The 24,710-nt window shown below is 44.4% G+C and overlaps 2 protein-coding genes across 4 annotated transcripts in view; one reads left to right on the top strand and one right to left on the bottom strand.

Annotated features, from left to right (window-relative positions):
* Window positions 1-10,018, bottom strand: part of KIF24 (kinesin family member 24) — a 71,533-nt gene extending 61,515 nt beyond the window's left edge. For all 3 annotated transcript variants that reach the window (XM_079789687.1, XM_079789686.1, XM_079789688.1), the window contains exon 1: window positions 9,850-10,018. The gene's annotated coding sequence lies outside the window, so the exon portion shown is untranslated. The remainder of the gene's footprint in view (window positions 1-9,849) is intronic.
* Window positions 10,019-10,231: 213 nt separating this feature from the next.
* NUDT2 (nudix hydrolase 2) lies at window positions 10,232-22,250 on the top strand. Its single transcript, XM_079790722.1, has 3 exons — window positions 10,232-10,339; window positions 19,626-19,755; window positions 21,681-22,250. Exons 2-3 carry the CDS (start codon window positions 19,629-19,631, stop codon window positions 21,995-21,997), a joined length of 444 nt encoding a protein of 147 aa, XP_079646848.1. The 5' UTR covers window positions 10,232-10,339; window positions 19,626-19,628; the 3' UTR covers window positions 21,998-22,250.
* The last annotated feature ends 2,460 nt before the right edge of the window (window positions 22,251-24,710 follow it).

Raw genomic sequence — 24,710 nt, 5'->3', positions numbered from 1 at the left:
CCAAAGCCCTACTGTGTCTCCAGCACAGCAATTCTTCCGTTATAGACACAGCAGGCCCTCACAACCAATTGGACCGGAGGTCAATTCCTCCCAGTGTACCAACAGCAATCAGGGCTTTTAACTACACCAAGACTTTCCACTCAGCCCACAAAGGGGAGTACCAAGAGCGACCACCTAGGGTGATAGGGGAAGCTGAGCTACCCACCCCTATAGGTCACCGACCACACAAAGCCACTCCATCAACACAGGGAGGCAGCCAAAATGTGGAGACATCGCAGTATGTCACAAGTAGGAGAGATAGATGAAAGCAAACTAATGGACGACACAGTGTTCAGAACCATATTTATAAGGTTACTCAAGAATCTTCTAAAAACCGCTGAGAAACTTGAAGAGACCTTCAAGGACCTTAATGAGAATACCAAAAAAATGGAAAAGGACCAGTCAGAAATTATGCATACACTGTCTGAAATAAAGAATATACAGAGTAGACCACCGCACCCAAAGAGTCAAACCAAAGATCTGGAATATGAGGAAGAAAAAAACACCCAACCAGAGAGGCGGAAAGAAAGAAGAATCCAAAAGTGTGAGGATAGCATAAGGAGCCTCCAGGATGGCTTTAAGCGTACCAATATCCGAATTTTTGGGGTGCCAGAAGAGAGAGAGCAAGATACTGAAAACCTATTTGAAGAAATAATGACAGAAAACTTCCCCCACCTGGTGAAAGAAATAGACATACAAGTTCAGGAAGCGCACAGAACCCCAAACAAGAGGAATCCAAAGAGGACCACACCAAGACACATCATAATTAAAATGCCAAGGGCAAAAGACAAAGAGAGAATCTTACAAGCAGCAAGAGAAAAACAGTTAGTTACCTACAAGGGAGCACCCATACGACTGTCAGCTGATTTCTCAACAGAAACTATGCAGGCCAGACGGGAATGGCAAGAAATATTCAAAGTGATGAATAGCAAGAACCTACAACCAAGACTACTCTACCCAGCAAAGTTATCATTCAGAATTGAAGGGCAGATAAAGAGCTTCACAGATAAGAAAAAGCTAAAGGAGTTCATCACCACCAAACCAGTATTATATGAAATGCTGAAAGGTATTCTTTAAAACGAGGAAAAAGAAGAAAAAAGTAAAGATAAAAATTATGAACAACAAATACATATCTATCAACAAGTGGTTCTAAAAATCAAGTGAATTCAAAATCTGAGGAACAGAATAAACTGGTGAACATAATAGAATCAGAGGCATAGAATGGGAGTGGATTAATAATTCTCAGGGGAAAGGGGTGTCTGTGTGTGGGGTATGGGAAGAGACTGGACAAAAATCATACACCTATGGATAAGGACAACGGGGTGGGGGGAGGGAACCGGGTGATGGGGAGATCTGGGGGGAAAAAAGGAGAAACAATTGTAATAATCTGAACAATAAAGATTTATTTAAATTTAAAAAAAAAATAAAGTGAATTCAATGGCTTTTAGTATGTTCACATATTAAACCCCTAACCCATTTAGCCCTGGGCAACCACTAACAATAATCACTTTTTAAGGTATTACTAACAAAATCCTTAGGTCCACTCTACTATAAAAAATGGGTACAGCCCTCAGCAGATAGAGTGTCGGACTTTGGACTGAAGGGTCCTGGGTTCAATTCTGGTCAAGGGCATATGCCTGGGTTGCAGGCTCCATCCCCAGTAGGAGGCGTGCAGGAGGCAGCCGGTCAATGATTTTCTCTCATCATTGATGTTTCTATCTCTCTCTCCCTCTCCATTCCTCTCTGAAATCAATAAAAATAAAAAATAAAAAATAAAAATGGGTACAGCCCTAGCCGATTTGGCTCAGTGGATAGAGCGTCGGCCTGCAGACCGAAGGGTCCCAGGTTCAATTCCGGCCGGGGGGACATGCCCGGATTGTGGGCTCGATCCCCCGCAGTGGGGGCATGCAGGAGGCAGGCAATCGATGATTCTCTCTCATCATTGATGTTTCTTTCTCTTTATCTCTCTCTCTTCCTCTCTGAAATCAATAAAAAATATATATTAAAAATAATTTTAAAAATGGGTACAATACAAACCCAACATTATTAATCAATTTTCCTTAAAATGTTAGGCATAAGGTCCCTAATTAAGAACACAAGAAATTCAGTATTACCAGTGGGAGATTAAAAAGTGAGTAATACAGTATATATGTTTCTCTCCAACAAGGAAATTTCAAACTCCAGGGATTATTCTATCTATAGACTACTGATCTCAACAGAACACAAGTGATACTAGACAACTGCTTAAAATAACAGCTGCGAAGGAATGAGAATATATGATACTTAATGGAATTCTTAAGGCTAGTTGTGGATTTTGGGACACCAATCATGAATTACACACAAAAGTAGTTTTTAAGAGGTTGTTTCTTTTTGTAACTAAAAAATGTTTCAAGTTTGTTTACAGTTAAGTAGCTAATGCTTGCAAGTACTGCAATTCTTTCCAAGAGCCCCATTATGAGATTATTAAATTTCTAAATCTGGTGAAAGCAATCACCTAAAAATAAACACTAAAAAATTGTTGAGCACAGTTATCTTAAAACAGTGCAAGTATTTCTCTAAATATAAAGGTTTAATTTTACCACCAGTAACAGGTGGTAAACAATATTAAGTTTGAATGCAGTACGTTATTTTTAAAATTGTGGTCTAATCCAATTACAGAGTTATCATTTGCAGATTTTTGCCATTTTTGCAGTTATAAAATATTTTCTACAAAATATATCTCACATGATCAACAATAAAAATATATTAAAAATATATTACATATGTTTAGTTGGAAAAATAACTATGACAATCAGTTTTTATAAATTACTTAGATGATACAGATTCTTTTACTCAGGGTTACATCCGTTTGGGAACTGTTGCCAAAATGGCATGAGGAATTATTTCTAAAGGAGTAATGCTGAGAAAGCAAAGAAGAATTAAAACTATAATTACATTCACTGGAATCTAAATTATTAATATGTAATTGTGCTACTTGATTAATCTTCTAAGACTTATAATAGATGTCAATTATCATCACCTCCCTTTTAAAAATAAAGAGAAACCAAATCATAGATAATTCATTAAAAACAACTCTAGCCCTAACCAGTTTGGCTCAGTGGATAGAGCATGGGCCTGTGGACTGAAGGGTCCCAGGTTCGGTTCCGGTCAAGGGCATGTACCTTGGTTGCAGGCACATCCCCACTAGGGAGTGTGCAGGAGGCGGCTGATCAATGTTTCTCTCTCATCAATGTTTCTAACTCTCCCTCTCCCTTCCTCTCTGTAAAAAATTAATAAAATAGATATTTAAAAATAAATAAATAAAATAAAAATAAAAACAACTCTATGAGTTTGTTTTAGAAAGTGCATAGATATCCATATGTTAGCTACATGATTCGATACCACTGATTTTATTGATTCAAATCACAACATAAGAAAGTAATTTAAAAGACCATAATAGACAGCTTCTCATTGCTGGTGAAATCTCAACTAGAGTCTTTTTGGCCTGGACACTGTGCAATACTATCAAGTGGGTACTTCCAGAATTCCAGTGTGACTTTAGCACACCTCACAATAAAACTGACAATGTTAAGGATGTCTAGCAGCAAAACTATGCAGGAATCACTATCAAAATGTCCCTACGATTGAGCATTTTGACTATCTATCAATAACCAAACTAATTACCTCCCCACAAAAGCTGCCCCTCCACCTTTTTGTTCCTTAGGGAGTAGAGTTGGGTGAGTGACAATACCATTCATTAACTCAGAGCTAAACTGAGAAGCATCCTAGACTTCTCCCTCTCCCTTCCGTTCCAAATCTAATCAACAAGTTCACTCAATTTAATCTCTTAAATATTTGTCAAATTTCCCCTCTACTATCCTCATTACTACCACCACAGCCTTGGTGGTTCAGCCCCAGTATCTTTTACCTTGATCATTACATGTCTCCTAACTGCTCTGCCTGCCTCCAGTTTTGCCCCCTCCAAACCATCCTCCTCACTACAGAGCCAGATCATTCTTTTGAAAACACAGTATGACCATGCTGCTTCCTTAAAAACTTTCAGTGACATCCTATCACCTCTCTAAAGGACAAAATCCTTAGCATGTCCTACAAAGCCTTCCAAAGTCTAGCCCTTTCTTCTCTCTCTCTCCAGTTTAGTCAACTTCTTAGACAATTTTACTTCTCTGTGAATTTATTTACATTGTACTCTTAAATGGCTTCCTCCCACTCACCAAACCTCACTAAAAAATGTTTCATGATCTCCCAAATATGGTTGGATGTCCCTTCTGTGTTCATATCATACCTTTTGCCTATCTCTTATCACTGCAGTTACAGCCTACCTAATAATAGACAAATATGCAAATTGACCATACCTCTGACACACCCACAAAAGCCACGCCCACCATCCAATCAGAGCGAGTATGCAAATTAACCCAACCAAGATGGCTACAGCCACAGAGAGCAAGGTTTCCTAGGTAACAGAGGAAAGCCAAGCTTTCCGCCTGCCCTTGCCAGGCCTAAGCCTCCACTCAAGCTACAAAGTTTCAATTATAGAAGGTAAACCAATTCAAACAGAAATGGCGGCAGAACGAAGCTTGAGAGAGCAGGCCAGGGTTGTCCCCGGCAACAGGGGAAGCAAAGCTTTCCGCACACCCTGGCTGGGCCCACCCGCTTAAGGCAACAAAGTTTCAATTATAACCCCAACAGAAATGGCTGCCGGTCGCGGAGGGAGCCCCAGGCTTGGCTCCGCTCCAGGCTACAAAGTTTCAATTATAGAAGATAAATAAATCCCAGATACCAGGGCCTCCGCTTGGGTTGCCAGGGGGCATGGCCGGCCTGCAAACCACCACAGGCCCCTCGCTCAGGCTGCCCCACACCCCAAGGGAACCCCACACTGATCAGGGACACCCTTCAGGGCAAACCAGCTGGCCCCCACCCCTGTACCAGGCCTCTATCCTATTTAATAAAAGAGTAATATGCAGATTGATCATCACTGCAACACACAATATAGCTGCCCCCATGTGGTCAAAGATCCTGCCCCCATGTGGACACAAGATGGCCACCACAAGATGGCCAGCAGGAGAGGGCAGTTGGGAGGCACCCGGCCTGCAAGGGAGGGCAGTTGAGAAGGCCCATGCCTGCAAGGGAGGGCAGTTGGAGGCGATCAACCCTGCAGGGGAGGGCAGTTAGGGGTGACCAGGCCGGCAGAGGAGGGAAGTTGGGGGCAAACAGGCTGGCAGGGGAGTGGTTAGGGGTGATCAGGCTGGCAGGCAGAAGCGGTTAGGGGCAATCAGGAAGGCAGGAAGGCAAGCAGTTGGGAGCCAGCAGTCCTGGATTGTGAGAGGGATGTCCGACTGCCCATTTAGGCCCGATCCCACTGTCAGACATCCCTTGAGGGGTCCCAGATTGGAGAGGGTACAGGCTGGGCTGAGGGACAACCCCCCTCCGTGCACGAATTTCATGCATCGGGCCTCTAGTTCTGTAATAATTATCTATGAGTATGTCTATTTCTTTATTTTTTTTTTCATGTTTTATTGATTTTTTACAGAGAGGAAGGGAGAGGGATAGAGAGTTAGAAACATCGATCAGCTGCCTCCTGCACACCCCCTACTGGAGATGTGCCCACAACCAAGGTACATGCCCTTGACCGGAATCGAACCTGTGACCTTTCAGTCCTCAGGCCGACGCTCTATCCACTGAGCCAAACCAGTTTCGGCAAGTATGTATATTTCTTTTACTAGAATATGATCTTCTTGTGGTCAATCTTTTCATCCCCAGTACCTAAAACAATGTCTGGAAATAATAAACATTCCATAATTACTTAATAAATAAATGAATAAATATCCCTATAATATTTTTTAAAATATACAAAAACATTTGATACTATCCATAGTTATAGGTGGCAGGAACTTTGGTATCAGGGTAATTTGATTGCAGAGCTGGTGGTGCCCTGACTTACTACTCCTAGGCAACAAAATGAAACAAGGTTGTATTGCTCAAATGAATTGCTATGGACACAGCTATGGTCACAGTTACAACCAGAATTTTTCATCCAATCATTCAAGAAGTAGTTTTTGAGAGTCTTTTATGAGCTAGACCCTCTTCTAGACATTGAGGATATAGCAGTGAACAAAACAGATAAGGTGACTGTCCTATTATTCTAGTGGGAGGAGATAATAAAAAAAGATAATCTCAGATAGTAATAAGTACTATAAAAAAATAAAGCAGTTCTAGCCGGTTTAGCTCAGTTGATTGAGCATTGGCCTGCGGACTGAAGGGTCCCAGGTTCAATTCTGGTCAAGGGCACATGCCCAGATTGTAGGCTTGATCCCCAGTAGGGGGCATGCAGGAGGCAGCCGATCAATGGTTCTCTCTAATCATTGGAGTCATTTACATGAAGATCAGGAAGAACATTCCAGGAGAGCACATGGGCCTAAAGTGTAAATGAGCATGGAAGCAAACGAGAAAAGACCAATTTGGCTTTAGCAAGATGGAGAGTTGTATGATATGAGGACAGAAAGGTGGGGGCCAGATAATGAGGGCCCATTGGGCCATGGATTTTCACTGTAAGTTAAAATCCAGACACCATGGAAGTCATTGGAGGATTTTAAGTGGGGAAAGGACATGATCTTTACTAGTAAAGATCACTCTGCCAGTTCTGTGGGAATGGATTATAGAAGGTGGGCAGAGGAAGATCATTTAGGAAGCTACTAGAGTTAAACAGGCAAAAACTAATAGTGACTTGGAAAAGATGTTTGCTTCTGTGAGAATTAAATTGGGATATAAGTAAAGTGCTAATTCAGTATCTGATACATAAGTACTGAACAATAAAATGGTGTGAAAAAAACTAAAAAATAAATAAAATGGTGTGAGGTAATAGGAAACATACATTGGTCTATTTACATGAACCAATACATTGGTTCGGGACCCAGGGCTCCTAAAACTTGGAGCATCTTTTGTTCTGAGGTCACTCTGGGTGGGCTCCTGGATGAGTGCTGGTGACCAGAAAGACCCAGACATAACTAGAAGTTTGGAATTTTCAACCCTACCTCCCATTTTCCAGAGAGCAGAGGGGTAGAAATGGAGTTAGTAATTGATCATGCCTATATGATGAAGCCTCCATAAAAATTCCCAAAGTATGGGTTTGGTGAGCTTCCAGATTGGTGAACACATCCATACTGCAACGTGACGCACCCCAACTCGAGGGGCACAGATGCTCCTTTTTCAGGACCCTCCCAGACCTCACTCTATGTATCTCTTCATCTGTACCCTTTATCATATCCTTAATTAAACTCATAAATGTAATTCTAGTGTTTGTCTGAATTGTGTGAGTAACTCTAGCAAATTAATTGAACCTGAGGAAGGGATCCTGGGAACCTCCAATTTGTAGCCAAATCTGACAAAAGCTGTGGGTAACCTGGGGATCTACTATTTGCAGTTGACATGTAAAGTGGAGTGGGAACAGTCTTATGGGACTGAGTCCTTAACCTGTGGGATCTGACACTATCTCCAGATAGACTGAGTTAAACTGCTGGACACCCACATGGTGTCACAGAGATTTGTTTGGTGGGGGAACCACCCCCCATTTGGTGACTAGAAATGTTAGAAGTGTTCTTTGTGAGTACTAAAGGAGACATATAGAAGGGAAAGAACTGAGGTTTTCCCCTACAAAGGAAAAAGACACACAGGTGGAAAACAGTTTTTCCAACACAAATGGTACCTATTATTATTAGTTTATGCCTACAGAAAATCTCCCTATATAATAAAAGGCTAATATGCATATAGACCGAATGGCCAAACAACCGGAACAACCAAGCAACTGGCTGCTATGATGTGCGCTGACCACCAGAGGGGGGGGGTATGTGGAACATGGTGGGCATTGGCCGTGGCGGGATGGTGGAGCAGGTGAGCAGGGGCACCAGACCAAGGCGGGATGCTGGTTGCTGTCATCGGGCGAGCCTCTGGTGGTTACTGAAAATTCTTTGCTCCTGCGTGCTGTGGTCCCACCCAGCGCTCGCACCTGCTGTTGGTGCCGGCCCTACTTGCACCCGCAGCCAGTGCCGTTGCTAAGTCAGCATAAGAAACCGAATTAATAGATCAATTAATTTGTAAGGGACCTGAGAAGAGTTCAACCTCTCACTTTACGAACAACAAAACTGCAGTCTACAGAAAGAAACTGTTTCTGTTGAAACTGCTACCTAAACTGGAACATGAGAGGATCATGCCGTAGTTTTCATTAACAACATAAAACAAAAGTTTTTAATGAAATGTTATATGGGCAGCACATTAATGTACTAATGCTAAGAAGATATAATATTTACATAAAGCCTCTGATATAGTGCTTTGCGCAGGGCAAATGTTCAATAAATGGTAACTATTACTTCCACCTGTATGGTCTTTGGAAGGCTGACTATGTGATGTCTACCTGACATCAACTGTTTGCTTAACTTGATAGTAGAGCCACAGGAATTCGAACCTAATTCAACTCTTTTATTTTTTTAGATGGAAAGAGAGGTTTAAAAGGGCCAAGTGACTTGCAAAGCCAGCCAAGACCAAACCCTGAATCCCCAGTCTGGTTTCCATTACATGTCACAGATCTTCAGTTTGGTAGTGTTCAAACTTTTATAAGAAGGTAATAGGAACATAGCTGCTATACCTGACTTTTCAGTCCCTTATTAAAGTCTTCTTGAGCGATGATTTTAATATAAGAATCATCGACAAGGCCGATTGGGTATATATTGTCTTAGGAGTTAACAATGAAACAGTTTTGATAATGCAATTCTATCATGGACACCTGATGAATGACAGTTACCAGAGTAGCTGTTACATGCACTTAAGTAGAGAGACTACAAGCAGAAAATAAACACGAAGGAGAAAATGATTTAAAGCATTTTCTGAAACACACTTAAAATGTGACAACAGCTGTGGTTCACTAAGAAATTGAGACAAACTCTCTTGGCATATAGCAACAACAGAATGGTTTGTTTTAAGCAAAGACTAACAGGGAAGGAGTCTAATAAAAGCATTGGGAAATCAAGACTAAAAGCCACAATTTGGGGAGAGTTGTAGCAAGTTTTCCTTTTCACAGAGTGGAAAGACCAACCTTGAACTTTCAAGTCCTTTACATATGAGATTGGGGTTACCAACCCCTACTCCCATAAAAAAAAATAAAAAATCTCTGTATGGGAGGGGGAAAGGGGATATGGCATAGAGGGGAATCCTCTATCTGTGGTAAGTTAAACTCATTTCCTGCAAATTTTACTATAGCATATCTCGTTTTATTGCGCTTCGCTTTGTTACGCTTCAATGGGTTGCGTTTCTTACAAATTGAAGGCAAGACGCTCCACCAGCAGATTACTACTCGCTTTATTGCGGTACTCCTACTGCGGTGGTCTAGAACTCAGCCCGCAGTATCGCCGAATTATGTCTGTAAGACATTGTGAAAGATGCTGGCCTGTCTCAAAGACCTCAGAATTACAAGGGAGAAGGAAGGAAAATGGGGTTCGCGGAAGTACACAAATAAGCCAAGGAGGAATAGAAGCGCCTCTAAGACGGGGCTATGGGTTCAAAGGTAGGAGGACTTCCAGACTCAGAAAAGGCTTCACAGAAGTGGAGTTCGAGATAATGTCTGAAGAGGAGGCGAAGCTCTGGGGATGAAGGGTAAAGAGAGTGGGGGTGCGCTCGGGCCACCCGGAGAGACCAACTCACAACCGCCCGCCGCTTTCACGCGCTCGGCGGGCGTCCACCTCACGGCCGAGCCTCTCCCGCGGGGCAGGCGCCAGGGCTCCCAACCAGGTCTACCCCGCCCCCGTTCTCACAGCCCCTTCTCACCTCGGAGGCTTCCAAATTTCTCCACAGTCAGCCCCGTCTAAGGACAGAAGACGGCAGGAGAGAGGCCCCAGGGTGGCGACCAAGGTGTCTAGGCAAGAGCTGGAGGCAGCAGCCAGGCCGCATCCCCATGGTAACGCCGCCAAACTCGGGTTCGAACGCCCGCGCCGGTGCCCGGCGCTGGCCGTCCCTCATTGTCCTCCAATGGGCATCCAGAGAACTCGCTGACGTTGGCCGTCTTCTCCTCTAGAAGGCCAATCAGGAACCGGAGAAAACAGTGGGCGTAACCCTCAATTTCTGTCTTTCAACCAATCGTTCCACTTGAGAGATGATCTCGCGATGTTCTAAGTGAGAGAACGGCAGCTTTGAGGCGGGTCGAGAATTTTTTCCCCTTCAAATTATTGGTCGCCCAAAGCGCAGTCGTGCTCTCCGGATTGGTCGACGTACTCCCTGTCTCCGTCCACGAGCCACCAACTTCCTCCTCCTGCTTGGGGTGAGTAGCAGAACGGCCCTTGTGGGTTTAGTTCTCTGCGGATCCACGGAGGCTCCAGCTCAGCAACGGACTAATCTCGCGTAGCTGCAGGGTCAAAGGTGGACGCGCGCTCCGCCAAGCTGTCAGTGAGGCGTGGGCAGGCCAAACCCCAGACGCTCGCAGGACCTCAGTTTCCCTATGTGCACACAGAGAGGGAGGGTTCAGTGCCCGTTGAGTCTTGCTTGCCCCCTTGCAAGTGGTGATAGGATGGGTCCTCGGGAATCCCAAAGTTCCTGGGTTTAGGGCCCAGCGCCCCGATCTCGTTCTACCTTCCCCTCCCTGGGCCTCAGTGTTAACCTTGTTGTTAAACTTAAAACCCTGCCTCCTTCCCAAAAGAGATTTTATATTTTCTAATCGCTTCATTTATTGAATGGAAAGTATCGTGACAATTATAGCGGAAGTAAAGAAAGTCATACCAGAGTCTCACTACCTAAAACATCACTTTTTCTTTGTTCAGGCAAGGTTTGGGTCCTATGAACTTGTGTGTGTGTGTGTGTGTGTGTGTGTGTGTGTGTGTATAGTAAAGTGAATGCAAACAAATAGCCAAATGTAGACTACTAGTGTAGAGTTCAGGTAAAGAGCAATGATACTGGGAGTCAGACCTGATTTTGAATTACTAAGACACTTCTCTGAGTCATAGTTTCCTTTTTCTTCTTCTGAAAAATGTTGGTAATGCCTCAGAGAGTTGTTGTGAAGATTAATTGAAATAATGAAGGTGAAGCACTTAGCACAATGCCGGGCAAGTAGTAACTTCTCAAAAAATGGTAGCTGTTAACTTAATAGAAACAAAGAAATACACGAACCAATGGGCCATTAGACTTACTGTAATTGAGTACCCAATTTAGCTCAAAACTTGTCAGTTAAAGAAATAATAATTGAAACAATCCACTCTTCAAATGTGAAATTTCTTCATAGTACTTACATTGAAAGGGATTTATCTTGTGGGACCTTTATAAACTATTTTTTCAATTGATTTCAGAGAGGAAGGGAAAAGGAGAGATAGAAACATCAATGATGGGAGAGAATCATTGATGGGCTGCCTCCTGCACGCCCCCACTGGGGATTGGCCTCAACTTTGCAACTGGGCATTCTCCCTGACTGGGGATGGAACCACGACCTCCTGGTTTATAGGTCGATGCCCAACCACTGAGTTACACTAGCCAGGCTTGTGGGACCTTTTACATAAGGAATATACATAGCGTGATGAACAGTGTGTTCCCCAGCAATTTTGCAGAAAATATGAAAAGCCTTTTAAAAAATATATGTTTATTGATTTCAGAAAGAGGAGAAACATCGATCAGCTGCCTTCTGCACATGCCCTACTGGGGATCGAGCCTGCAACCCAGGCATGTCCCCTGACTAAAAATCCAACTGGCAACCTCCTGATTCAGTGCATGGGACAGTCCTTAACTAACTGAGCCACACCTGCCAAGCTGAAAAGCCATTTCTTTATTGATCTATCAATAAAAGCTAAGAGCATGCCATTAAAACACCATAAACCCTGGCTGGTGTGGCTCAGTTGGTTGGAGTGTCCTCCCATACACCAGAAGGTCACAGGTTCGATTCCTGGTCAGTAAGACGCATAGGAGAGGAACTAATTGCTGTTTCTCACATCAATGTTTCTGTCTCTCCCTTTCCCCCTTAGGTCAAAAAAAGCTTATCCTTGGGTGAGGATTAAAAACAAAACAAAACCTTTAAAAAAACACCAACAAAAATAAAAAAGCTTTCTGATGATCTTTTATGATACAGGGATAAGAGTGACACATACATTCAGTACTTCTGATGTGTCAGATCCTATGTATACATTATTTTGAATTACAACAATTGTGAAAAGTAGGAGTTATTCTCATCTTACAAATGAGAGAAAACGAGGCTTATTGAATTTAAAGTATTTTGCTCAAAGTAACACAGTTGTTTAAAGAGCTAGGTCTTTCTCACTGCAAAGGCAGCCATGCTTTCCTGTGCTGTGCCATGCTATTTCAGACTGAAATAGGATGAAAATGCTTGGAATAACAGATGCACAAGCAGACTCACACAAATGGAGTGAGGTGGGCTACAAAGGTACCTACAGTGAGAGCAAAATTTTTCTCTAATGGAAATTTCCACCTTGGGAAATGAAGAGATGGGATCAGAGAATCACTGAACTCTAGACCCATGTCATTTTACCTTGTGGTTAATCTTTAACACTTTAAGTTCAACTTGTCCCAAACAGAAATCATTAGCTTACATTCTACTCCCTACTCTACCTACTTCTCTTCTATCTAGTCACCCAAACCATACGCCACCCCCCTCTCTCTGTTGAACAATGAAACATCAAATCATGTTGATTTTCTCTTTGAGATATCTTTCAAATACATCCCTTCTCCTCACTGCCTCTGCCTTAATTTAACTCTGTATCATTTGTCATCTGGACTGTTGGCAACGGACTTGTAACCAATTGATCTTGCCTCTAATCTTCTCTTCTAATTCATTTCTACCTTCCTTGCAATTCATTTCCACCTTCATTGCTTCCAGACACGCTTCCAGAATGTCTTTGTAAAATGTCAGTCTGACCATATTATAGCTGTCATTGCTGTCAAAGGCTCCTCATTGCCTACAGAATATACACTTAGCTGTTTGGCAATGGAATGCCATTTTGTGCTTGAGGGTCTTTGCCCTCACCCCTTTTACCTGGGGTGCCCCTTGCCTCCACCTTTATTTTTCTGGTCAACTCCTAGCCATCCTTCAAAATCCTTATAAGGTACCCCTTTGGCCTAAAGATAATCACTCCTTTTTCTTTGATATCTTACACATACCCCTATGATGCACAAAACACACTGGTAACTTATCTGTTTAAGTATCTTCCACTTTCACTCGGCTGTGAACTCCTAGAAAACGGGTTTTGTAGTATTCAGCTCCGTATCTACTCTTCAATCCTGTTATATTGCCTGTCGCATGGGATACACTCAACAGACGTAAGATGAATAAACAAATCCCTTCAAGCTAATATTAAAATTCCCCGTGCTTGCTTTCCAGAATCGTACAGCAGATGGCACTCATAGGCCACTAAACGAATTCCCTTCACTAGGAATGATTTTTGTCTCAACCTTGTCTGACTTTGTCCTCATCCTGGAAGCCAATATTCATGTCATTGCAGGTGAAACCTCCTTTTTCCTCCCTCAGCTAAACAGCAAAGATAGCAAGATGACTCAGCAGCTTGGTCTCTGAGAGGAAAAAGTGGCAGATGTCCAGGGAAAGGTGCAGTTGCGGAAACATTTTCATTGTCTCAATTTCATCATGGTGGTTGGGGGCTTTTTTTCTTTTCTGTTTTCTTTTTCTCTTTTTGCTGTTGTTGTTACAAGAGAGAACTTGATTCATAGATGGGTGGCTCATTTCTGCCCACTCCTTTGGCAGGGAAGAAGGGAGCTGGAGAATCAGGGAAAAGACCATTATGATGGTGAAAATAAGGGAAAGCTGAGCAGTCACAGAGCTGCTTGTGGGCCAGCCTAGTTGGACCTCCTCACAGTGGAATGGCCTGGGCAAATTTTCTGGACACTAGCATCGTAAGTTAGGTGCTTGTGTGCTTGTCCAAGGCTAGCATCAAGGGTGTTCCCAACACTTGGTACTTGGAAACCCCCACACTATTGGGTATGGTTTTGAACATGTGGTTTTATGTTCCTATTTCCCAGGGAAAAGCCAGAAGAGACAAAGAAACCCTTATCAGAGAGGCAAAGTTTAGGTACCTCAGGCTACACTACTCCTCCAGGGTTGTCTTTGGGCACCAGGCCCTTCATTCCCATACCCTTCCAACCAAAACCCGTTCTGTAGAAAGGATTCCAGCCAGGCATCTTAAAAATTCTCCATATGAATATAGATCAAAGACTGGGAATTTTGGAACTGGAAGTAATTTTTATAAGTCATTTGCATATCCTCTTGTCAGGGCCATTTTTGCCCCAAACCCTGCTCTTTTATGGTAAGGAATGCGGTATAAGGAAAAAGAATATAGCCTTTGGAGTTAGGCTTACTTGGATTCAAATCCCACCATTCACAGACCAGTTATGCCTTTGGGCAAGTATTTTAACCTTTTTGAATCTCAGTTTCCCCATCATAAAATGAAGATAGTAATGCTTATAATGAAGAGTTGTTTTGAGCATTAAAAAAGATACACGTAGCCCTGCCAGTGTGACTCAGTGGTTGAGGATCTGCCTATGAACCAGAAGGTCATGGTTCAATTCCCAGTCAGGGCATATGCACGGGTGGTGGCTCCATTCCCAGTGAGGGGGGTGTGCGGGAGGGCAGCCGATCAACTATTCTCTCATCATTGATGTTTCTCCCTCTCCCTTCCTCTCTAAAGTCAATAAAGACATATTTTTTTAAAAGATACATATAAAAAAAAACAGGTGCAGTGTAGTTGACACAGTGTAGATGCTTACTTGATAAGGTAGTGGCATGAAACATTTCTACTAAAGGGATTTTAGGCTATGAAATACAGGTTGGGGAGGATTTGGGGAGCTCTTTCTATATGTAAGGGTATATTTGAGAGCTTTGGGGTTGAGCTATGCTTGCAATAGCACTCTGATTTATTTGGGGGAAAAACACACACAAAAAAACAAAAACCAGAAACACAGCACATCAGTATAGCCATTTATCTGTAAATTATTTTTTGGCACCTAAATCCTGAACCTCCTAGGTGTGAAGGAGTTGTATATATAGAGAAAGCCAAGGCACTTTTCCTTAGCTCCTGGAACCTTCTAGTGACATCGAGGGGTGTTTTTTGGTTTTGTTCGGGTTATTTTAACCACCTAAGGCATTTTGCCACTTTTCTGAAGTGTGAATTGCCTGCTGTTGTTCTGGCCTGGCGTTCTCACCTCAGTGATGGCTGCAGGCATATTTGCATATTGGATGCTGTGTTCCTTAACCTCCTGAGATTTGAAATCATTTGGAGTGTGTGTGTATCAGAGAGAGACAGAGAGATGCTTTCAAACCCCAGGACAGTTTCAGCTCAGTATACTCCAGAAAACCTCCAACAATACCTCCATTGACTTTTATGTAAATGGCACTCTTTAGAAAAACACTGGGCTATTTCCCAAATTCCCAGAACATATCCTGAGCATTTGTTTGAGAGGTGTGGAGAGAGAGTTCTGGTGAATCAATGAACATCTGTTGAGGGCTGCTCTACTAAGTCCCAAGGAGACAGAGTTCATGATGTTGCTCTTCCCTGCTAGAGCTAGAGATTTACCCTACTAGGTATGCATGCCTGTGGCTTTGTACTATGTCCACTTAGCTAAGCTGGAACTAGGTTTCCCAGGATTCCCTTTCTGTGTGGTTCCAGGTTAGGGTTGACCTCAAGAAAATTTTATTCGAGATTTGTAAAGCTGAAATGAAGTAGCTCCCAGTACACTGTGAAGGGGGCAGAGCAGAATATCAGGCATGGTGGCAGTGCATAACCCTTGGCACTGATGTGCACGTTGTTTATGCACAGCCACCCACCGAGGCCTGCAGCTCCACAACTCCACTGAATCTCCTCCTTCAGCTACTCTGAGTCCTGGGCCAGGTGTACGCTCAGCTCTGTGGCAAAGAGCTCCAGCTTCTGCAAGTCACCTGCATCAATGAGCTTGCAAATGGGGAAAGGAAGTTGCAAGTTTCAGTTTGTCCTCATGGGTTCCACTTGTCCTTTTAGTTCCGATTTGTTCTCACAGGTTCCAGTTTTCCTTGCTCTCCTCCACAGCCAGCTTCCCTTCCCAGCTGCTGGCCTGCTGACCTATGGAGACTTCAGGCCCAACAGCAGATGCAGATGCAGCAGCACTGCATGGATTTCTCCCTCAACTTCCATCCTTGAACAAGGTCTAATTCCTATACTAAATCCTTAATTTTCTGTTGCTCATAGTGTTTGGCTTCTCTCATCAAACCCTATAGTAGAAATTTATTCAAGCCATGCGAAAGGCCCAGAAGATGGGTGACATCTGAGCTGCTTCTGAAAGAATGAGCAGAAGGTTACGTGTATGGAAAAGGAGGGAGAAATTCCAGAGAAAAGCTGGCTCAAGCCAAGCAACTGAAAGGAAAAATAGGAGTTCTGCCTTTCTAGAACTGTCTCAGACCTCCTCCATGAGTCGAGAGCATAGATAGAAAGAGAACATCTAATCCTAGCTCTTGATCTTAGCTCTTCTGGTCTCATTAAGATGAACTGTTGGTAGATGTTATTACTCCTGCGCAATGGTATCTACTGAGATACATTTTTGCTAGGGTGCACCCTTGATACTCCTCTAAGTCCCCTCCCCATAGGAAAATATTGGCCTGTTCCCCTCTCCTCGTTGGCTCCACGAGGCCACTCCAGGCCTGTCTTTCTTGGCGCCTCCATCTTTGTTTCCCGAGGCTGTGCTGGGATGGCAGTGGTGTGAAGGAATGCTCTGGGGCTTCCTGTCCCAGGCAGGGAGGGGACTGTGCCCTGTAGTCTTGGATTGCAGATTTTATCTAAGGATTCTAACATTTATTCCATGGGAATCCACCCAAGGCAGGCATAAGGTGCCTTACACTTATAACCTGCACTTATAACTTGCTAATACTTCCTGAGCATCTTGATGGGCTCTGGGGGAGAGGGGACAGGGAATGGGATCAGACACCAGTCGCTGCCTATACCTGGAACCAGTAACTTGAAACCTTTATTTCTGGCTTCCAGAATGGGGAAAGTTCTCAGCATAAATGGGGAGACCAGGGAAATAGAACACAATGCTTAATAAAACGCGCTTTCAGTTTAAACTCAAACAGGATCACATTATACATACTATTCTAAAACATATATATTTTTTAGGATGTCTGAGAATCTTTTTACAAGAAGCACATTGGCTCTACCTCATTTTTTTATGGCTTCATAACTTTCTTCTTTTCTTCCAAACTATAAAGGAAAGTTTATTTAGAAGGTGACAGAGGTAGTAGAAGGGCCCTTGGAGCTTAGTAGAAAGAGGAAGAGAGATACACACCTTGAGGGATGAAAGAGGGAGGAGAGGCAGGGGTGTGCTCTGGAAAAGAGAGTCTATCATGTAGATATGCTGTACTTTATCTCATTATTCCTTTATTGATAGATATTTGTTTTTGCCTTTTTTTCTTTTTGATATTACAAACAAAGTTGTAATGAACATCCTTGTGTGTGCATCTTAAACATATATTTCTGGATGTCAGATGCCTAGAAATGGGATTTCTGGGTCTAAGGGAATATGCTATGTCTTGATATTCATAAGTAAATTGCCCTCCTATGAGGATATGCTAATTTACTCTCTCACCATCAGTGTATTATAGCAGAGGCCATTTTAGAAAGCCCTTTTGAGATTGGTTCCAGTCCTTAAAACGCTCATTACAGGTTTGGAAAGGTCTCAGTGTTGGGTGTGTTTGGTTTTCTGGTAAGGAACTGCTGTTCCCTAGAGTAACATTACCATCTGTTGGCAGTCCTAAGAATTACCCTGAAACAGGTTTTAGTTTGGATCTGATTTTTATGCCTTTGATAGATGCAAGCTTATCTTGATTAAGCACCAACAAAGGGGCTATAAGACCATCAGCTCCTACCCCAGCTGCCCTCTCTGCAGTTAGCTCTGCTGTCTGTGAGCACCAGCTCTTTCTTTGGCCCTGGGATCATGCAGATGAGGCCCTGCTGACTCAGGCCGCATCCTGCATGGGACACTCTCCCAGGCCTTCGCTGCATTTGAGATACCTAGTTTTCTTTCAGTTCTGCCATCCACCTCAGGACCTTTGTCTATGCTGTTCCTTCCACCTGGAGCATGCCTCTCTCCTCCTTCCCTTTGCCAGCTTATCTTTTACTCCTCATTTACTTCTCTGCTCAAACATCCCTTCTTCCAAGAATCCTTCCTTGATCCCTTAGACAAGGTCAGGTTGCCCATCATACATTTTTCTTTTGTAGGACATACTTCATTGGCAATTATTTTTTAATTTGCTTAATTATTTAATTAAAGCCCACCTCTTCCGCTAGAATATAAACTACATGAGGGCAAAGGCCTAGAATAGTACTTAGTAAGTACATAGTAGGTACTCAATAAATATTTGTTGAATGAACAAATGACACAGATTTTTCTTAGCAGGGCCTTACATAAAACATCTTCCAAAAATTTTTGTTACCTTGATTACATGTTCCCCTTCAGATGGTGATTTTTTTTTTTCAGTTCTGCAGATATTTCTACTGTTCTCCCTTCCTGTCTTTTATTGTTGTTGACATATTTTTCTGAAATAGAAAAAAGGACTATATGAAATGGAAAAGACTAAAAAGTTCAGTTTTTATTGTATTGCTTATTATAAAATTATTAAATGTTCTCTGTAAATTTCCAAACAATACAGAAATATGTGGAGTAGAAAATGAAAGTCTCCTCATAATCTCATCCTCCAGAAAACACTGCTAATGATGTGTCTTTCCAGACATTTTTCTATGCATATTGAAATTCATGTACATACCAGGCACTGTTCTAAAGCACTTTACAAAAGTTAAGTCATGCAGTCCTCACAGCAACCCTTGAGGTAGAACTATTATCATCCTGTCTTACAGATGAGGAAACTGAGGCTTAGGAGGTAACTGCACAGTGAATACGTGGCAGAGCCAGAACTTGAACCCAGGCTCTGGTTCACTCTTGACCACCGTGCTAGTTTTACCTCTGATGAGGTGGGAAAGAAACTTTTTACTATGTGTGCCCTTTTTGAACTTTAAATTTTGGACCATGTGAATGTATAACATTCCAAAACATGGATAAAAGACTAAAAAATCCATGACAAAAATAGTGTACACCAAGCTACCTTTCCTAAGTGACCCCCGTTAAGCCATCAGATAACACATTGTTGGGATCTCTTTGCTCCAGAGACTCAGGCTGGAGGCTGAGAGGAATGGGATTGTAGTTTTTATGATAATATTATACTGCATCTCTCCCATTCCCAGCATCTCTCCAGTCTCAGTGGGTTTGCTTCCGAGGACCTCTAGTCTTAACACACACACGCCAGCCCTGTGTTTTAGCAGGGAGACTTGGAGGAGTTGGGATAGAGCCACACTGACGGGGTAGGGCCAGCGTCCTGCAGTTAGACACAAAGGCCTATCTCTGATTCCTGGTTCCCCCCCCCCCCCCCCCGCATTGTCGCTTGGCATTCTGCCTTTTTCTGTAGGTAATAAGGCCACTATTAGCTGGTCTGTGCTACTCCCCAGCACCAGAGTGCTGCTCCCTCAGAATGGATCTTCCTGCTTTGTGTAACTTCCCAATGTCCCCTTCTTCTTCTCAAACAGACCATGGCCCTAAGAGCATGTGGCTTGATCATCTTCCGAAGACGCCTCATTCCCAAGGTAGACAACACTTCAATTGAGTTTCTACTGCTGCAGGCATCAGATGGCATTCATCACTGGACTCCTCCTAAAGGTACAAGTACCCAGAGGGTCTAGCTCCTGGGGAAATGCCCAAGTGTTACTCAGAAATCCACCTTGCTAGGCTCCATACAAGTCTTGCTTCCCAGTAACTGTGCAGCAGGAGGGTGTGAGGTGGGTAGAAGCCCCTGATCCTTTCTACAAACAAGGTCTCCATACTAGGTTAGAGCAGAGCTGGAAATAGAACTCTGTGACTGAACCCCAGGACAGAAGCAGCACCTGGTTTTTGTGTGAGTATCATTCACCAGAGCACCAGGACGCTGATGAATGGCTGGGAAGGAGGAAAGGCACTAGGCTGGGCATTGAGGTCCTTGGGGCTACAGGTCAGGAGCTCAGAGTGAACAGACCCTAGACAGAAGGGAGCAGGATGGGAGAGTTGGGTAGGGGAGGGGGAGGTGAAAAAGAATCCAGGGTTGGAGGAAAACAAGGAAATGGGGACAGTAAATAAAATTTGCACATTTAAGTTTCACTAAGGAAAGACAAGATGACAAAAAGGGAAAGAAATGTTACAAATACTATGTATAGGAATAGTCACATTTGTCTCCTGATCTTCTATGTCACACTGAAAGATTTCAAAGGACCCCTCTGAATTTTGAGAGGCTTGGGCCTGGGGGAGAAGTTACCCTGTTAATGTTGGTGGGCAGAATGCTGAATAGCTGATGTTGGGAAGGTGTGTTTAGAGACTCCCCCACACTTCTGAGGGAAGGTAGACATCCTGGATCAGAGACACTTCTGCCACCACCAGCACCCCTCTCACCTTCGTCCTTTGATGCGTTACCTACCTGTCTTTGTGTGTATGACTCCATATGAGGTGCCACACAGTTGGGTCTTCTGGAGAGAAAATTCTCCAGAAGCCATGAGCTCAAATGGTCTTTAAGTCCAAACGGCCGGTTGCTTTCGGTCGGAGCTGTGCAGCGGCAGCTGACTCAGGGCAGTGCTATGAGGACCCTAGGAATGAGGAAGGCTAGACGATAGCCCTGTCTCCGAACCAAGAAGGGAACAGCTAACAATTCCTGCTCCCCATGAGCTCCTAAACCAGGAGGCCCCCAGCAACTGCTGGAGCCATGTGTTGACAGAGGCTGCCAGACTCTTCCCAGTCCTTGGCTCTTCTGGGCAAACTGAGAATCTGCAGGAAGGGCCTAGCGGCAGAGCTGAGGGCTGCTCCCAGTCTGCAGAGCTTCACGTTCTCCTACAACAGTTTCTTGGCAGCTGTCTGCTTGGGTTTAGGTCTTGCCAACAAATTTTCTTAGAACTGTTTCTCGGCTTGTCCTTAGTCTAAGTTCCCATCAGGACTTTCCCTGTGAAACTGGAATCTGGTCTTGCTCAGTTAGAAAGATGAAAACAATTTGGAAAAGCCTTGATAGCTACTTGGAAACAGCTGCCGATGCTGCAGTGCATGGTTTTGAGCCTGTCTGTTGGCCCTGGGACTTTAGAGACCAACTGCAGACAGTGTTAACTCCTCACTGTGGATTTTAGGCAAAGTGCTCACTCTCAGCTAGCTCCCATCTGCCAAGAAGGGACTGCCCCTCCTTGGGAAAATCACTTTAAGGTCTCCAAGGGAAAGGTCTCCCTAAGAATATGGGATGAGGAAAGCTCCAAAGAATAAGAAAGCCGAGGTCTAAGGAAGGCCATCTCTCTCACCATCAAAGGAGCAGTACTTGCCAAGCACATGGTCTGTTTCGCTCTCTGTAGAGGAGATGGGGTGAGGAGGAGGGGTTTCCCAGATACTGCAGAGCCAAACACTACCTGCCCTGCACCCCATTCCTAGGCATGTTCAGATATTACCAAGCTCTAGACTTCCTTTAGCCTAGCAACAGCTAGAAAAGTCACCAAAGATCCCATCTTTAAATCATCTAACCTGGAAAATCCAGCTTTGTTGAAGATGATCTCCCCCTCCTCTTTCTATTTTCTCCTAACCAGGCCATGTGGAACCCGGAGAAAATGAATTGGAAACAGCCCTGCGGGAGACTCAAGAGGAAGCAGGCCTAAAAGCAAGCCAGCTGACCATCATTGAGGGGTTCAGAAGGGAGCTCAATTATGTGGCCAGAAAGAAGCCTAAAACAGTCATCTACTGGCTGGCAGAGGTGAAGGACTATGACGTAGAGATCCGCCTCTCCCATGAGCACCAAGCTTACCGCTGGCTGGGGCTGGAGGAGGCCTGCCAGTTGGCTCAGTTCAAGGATATGGAGGCATTACTCCAAGAAGGACACCAGTTTCTCTGCTCCACAGTGGCCTGAGCTGAAACACAGTCATTTGCCTCAGTAGGATCCTTGAGGGCCTTTCTGAGATGAACTCACCTTCAGCTCCAGGGAAGGTTGTGCTGGTCTTTGGCTCATCATAGCAAAGAACAGATAGGTTAATATATCAGCTGAGCACACGCAGAGGCGAGCAGGCAAAAATCTTAGCTGGGTGGAAAGGAAGGTGAAGGAGGAGTTTTTAAAAAAGGGCATCCTTGTACAAAATAAACCTTAAGCAGCCTATCTGTCCTTTAAGCTATTGTATTTATTTCTTGGACTCTTGCTCTTGGTGGGAGAAACACTAAAGTGAATTGGAGCTCTGGCCTTAGCCAGAAGGAACCCTGTATCCATGCACTGTACCCCAGAGAAGCTAAGGGAGTGGGGCTCTCCTGCCTCTGGAACTCCAAGCACTCTCACCCCACCTCCACTGAGACTTTTCTACCTGTAGTCGGATGGGATATGCAAGTGAGTGGAACTAGAGCACAAGAACGGGGTCTGTGTGGCTCACTAATGTATGTCACCCAGCACCAGTCACACATGTTGTAGGTGCTCAGTAAATTTTTTTCTAAAATAATTAGAGACCAAAGTAACTTGGGGACATAGTCCAGATCACAGCAGGGAGATCAACTCTGGGCCACCACGTCAGTGACACATGCACTCCAACCTCTTGGCCCAGTCCTGCCTCCCAGAGTCAGCATGGGCCTTGTCATCATGACTGAGGTCACTGGCAAGAAGCACACTCAGGCTAGAGGGACTCTGCTGTGCTACCCAGCAGCCCTGTCACTACACGTGCACTCCTCGCCTGCAGCTGCCTTCCCCACCTTTAGCAACCCCCCATCATTGGTTTTTCTCTCTTCTCTCCTACTCCCTTTCTCCACAACTCAACTGTAAGACCCAGAGGCGCAAGAGTTGGGTCTCAGCCCTCTTTTCCCTTGCTACTAGGGCTCAAGGAATGTAGGGCAGGTGTTAGATCCTATAGCCCTTCCAGAAGCTGTTAGCAGCTGAATTCATGTGGATTTTATTAGAGGGTTGTTGCCCAACGAAGTTCAGAAGATTGGATGGGAAGGGTCATTGGCAAAGGTCAACCCAGATTACCAGGGTCAAGAACTACCACCTCTAGAGGAAGGAAAGAGAAGTCACTCAGGTCTTAAGCGGCTTCCAGATGTTTTCAGTCCCCAGTTCTCCGTGCAGACAGGGCAAAAGTATTAGTGAACAGGATCTTGGAGCACCGCCAGGGACCTGAATGGTTTTGTTCCTCACCCCTCTGAGCAGCACTCTGAAGGAGGCCTGCTGCAGGAAGTTTTTGGAGCTTAATGTTCTCTTTCTTGGCCAGCAGGGACCACATCCCATTGATTTAATAAATGCCTTGCTGGGCAGTGGTGCCAAACCACAGACTAGCTGCCTCCTAACAAGGGCTGGCCGGCCCTGTGCTCTCAGCATGGGAGGCTGTGGAATTTCAAGATGCTAAGACCTCATATGTCAGAGTTGGAAGGCATCTGGAAAATGACCTGATTTTGCTGCTTGTTTTTATAGTTGGGAAAACTGAGGCTTAAGAAGGTATGCTTTGAGGATGGGGTGCCAGAGGAAAAACTGCTTTAGAATACCTTGTATAGCTTTGGGGTCATTCCTCTGGGCCTCACAGAGTTGTCCATTAAAACACATGTACTTTGGCCCTGACCAGTGTGGTTCAATGGTTACAGCATGAGCCCATGTACCAAAGGGTCACGGTTCAATTCCCAAACAAGGGCACGTACCTTGGTTGCAGTCTTGATCCCTGACCTGGTCAGGGTATGTGTGGGAGGCAACTAATTATGTGTCTCTCTCATCTCCTCATCTCTCTCTCTCTCTCTCTCTCTCTCTCTCTCCCCTCCCTCCCTTCCACTCTCTCTAAAAAAATCAATGGAAAAAATATCCTCCGGTGAGGATTAACAAAAACAAAACAACACACAGCTTCTTTGGAGAAAGGGGAGGCCTTAAATTGTATTCATTTGCTCACTATGCAGGAAGAATTAACAGCATGGGACTAGGCAAGTTGTGGGAGGTGGATAAGGGAGGGAGAGAGTGGAACTGAGACTGGGATGTGGCAGGGGGGTCGGCTTTGTTGTCAGCACCACTTTGCTTCTCGCCAGCTGGGCTTGTTCAAGAGCTGTGAGTCTGAGGTCACAATTTCCCTTTTAATCTGAGGCCCTCCAAGCTCCAGCGCATCTCCTTCTGGAAGTTTTTCCTAATAACCACCAACCCCATAAATACCATCCTAGTTTCCCCACCTGCACCCAAAGAGGCTCCCCTTGGAACTCCACCTGTTGTTCCCAAAGCCACTGCCACCACCCCAGGGTGTAGAAGCAGCTAATAGACTTATCCCCACTAGGGTGGTCTTAAGTTTCCCCTCTAACAGGGGGATTTAACAGAGGCTCTGGAAAACCAAAGTGCCTTCATGGGTCCAGCTTGAGGCCCAGCCTGCCTTCTTTTGTAGAGGAGGGCCACATCCGCCAGGCTGCTGCTACCTTAACACTGTGCTATAGGTGCCCAGAGAGACCTGCTCTCTCCCTTCCTCCCAACTTGCCCTCCCCCCCCCCCCCGCCCCTCCCGCTTTGCTTCCCTTCCCCTCCCCTCCCATTCCACCTCCTGCTCAGAATTACATAATAGGAAATTCCCAACTGGGCTCTCTGAGGAGGGGAAAGGGGGCTAGGGAGGGGAAAACAGCACAAGGATA

Source organism: Cnephaeus nilssonii (genome assembly GCF_951640355.1).
Source record: "Cnephaeus nilssonii genome assembly, chromosome: 14".
In the NCBI taxonomy this organism is placed as follows: Eukaryota; Metazoa; Chordata; class Mammalia; order Chiroptera; family Vespertilionidae; genus Cnephaeus; species Cnephaeus nilssonii.
This window is presented reverse-complemented; position numbering and strand designations above follow the sequence as displayed.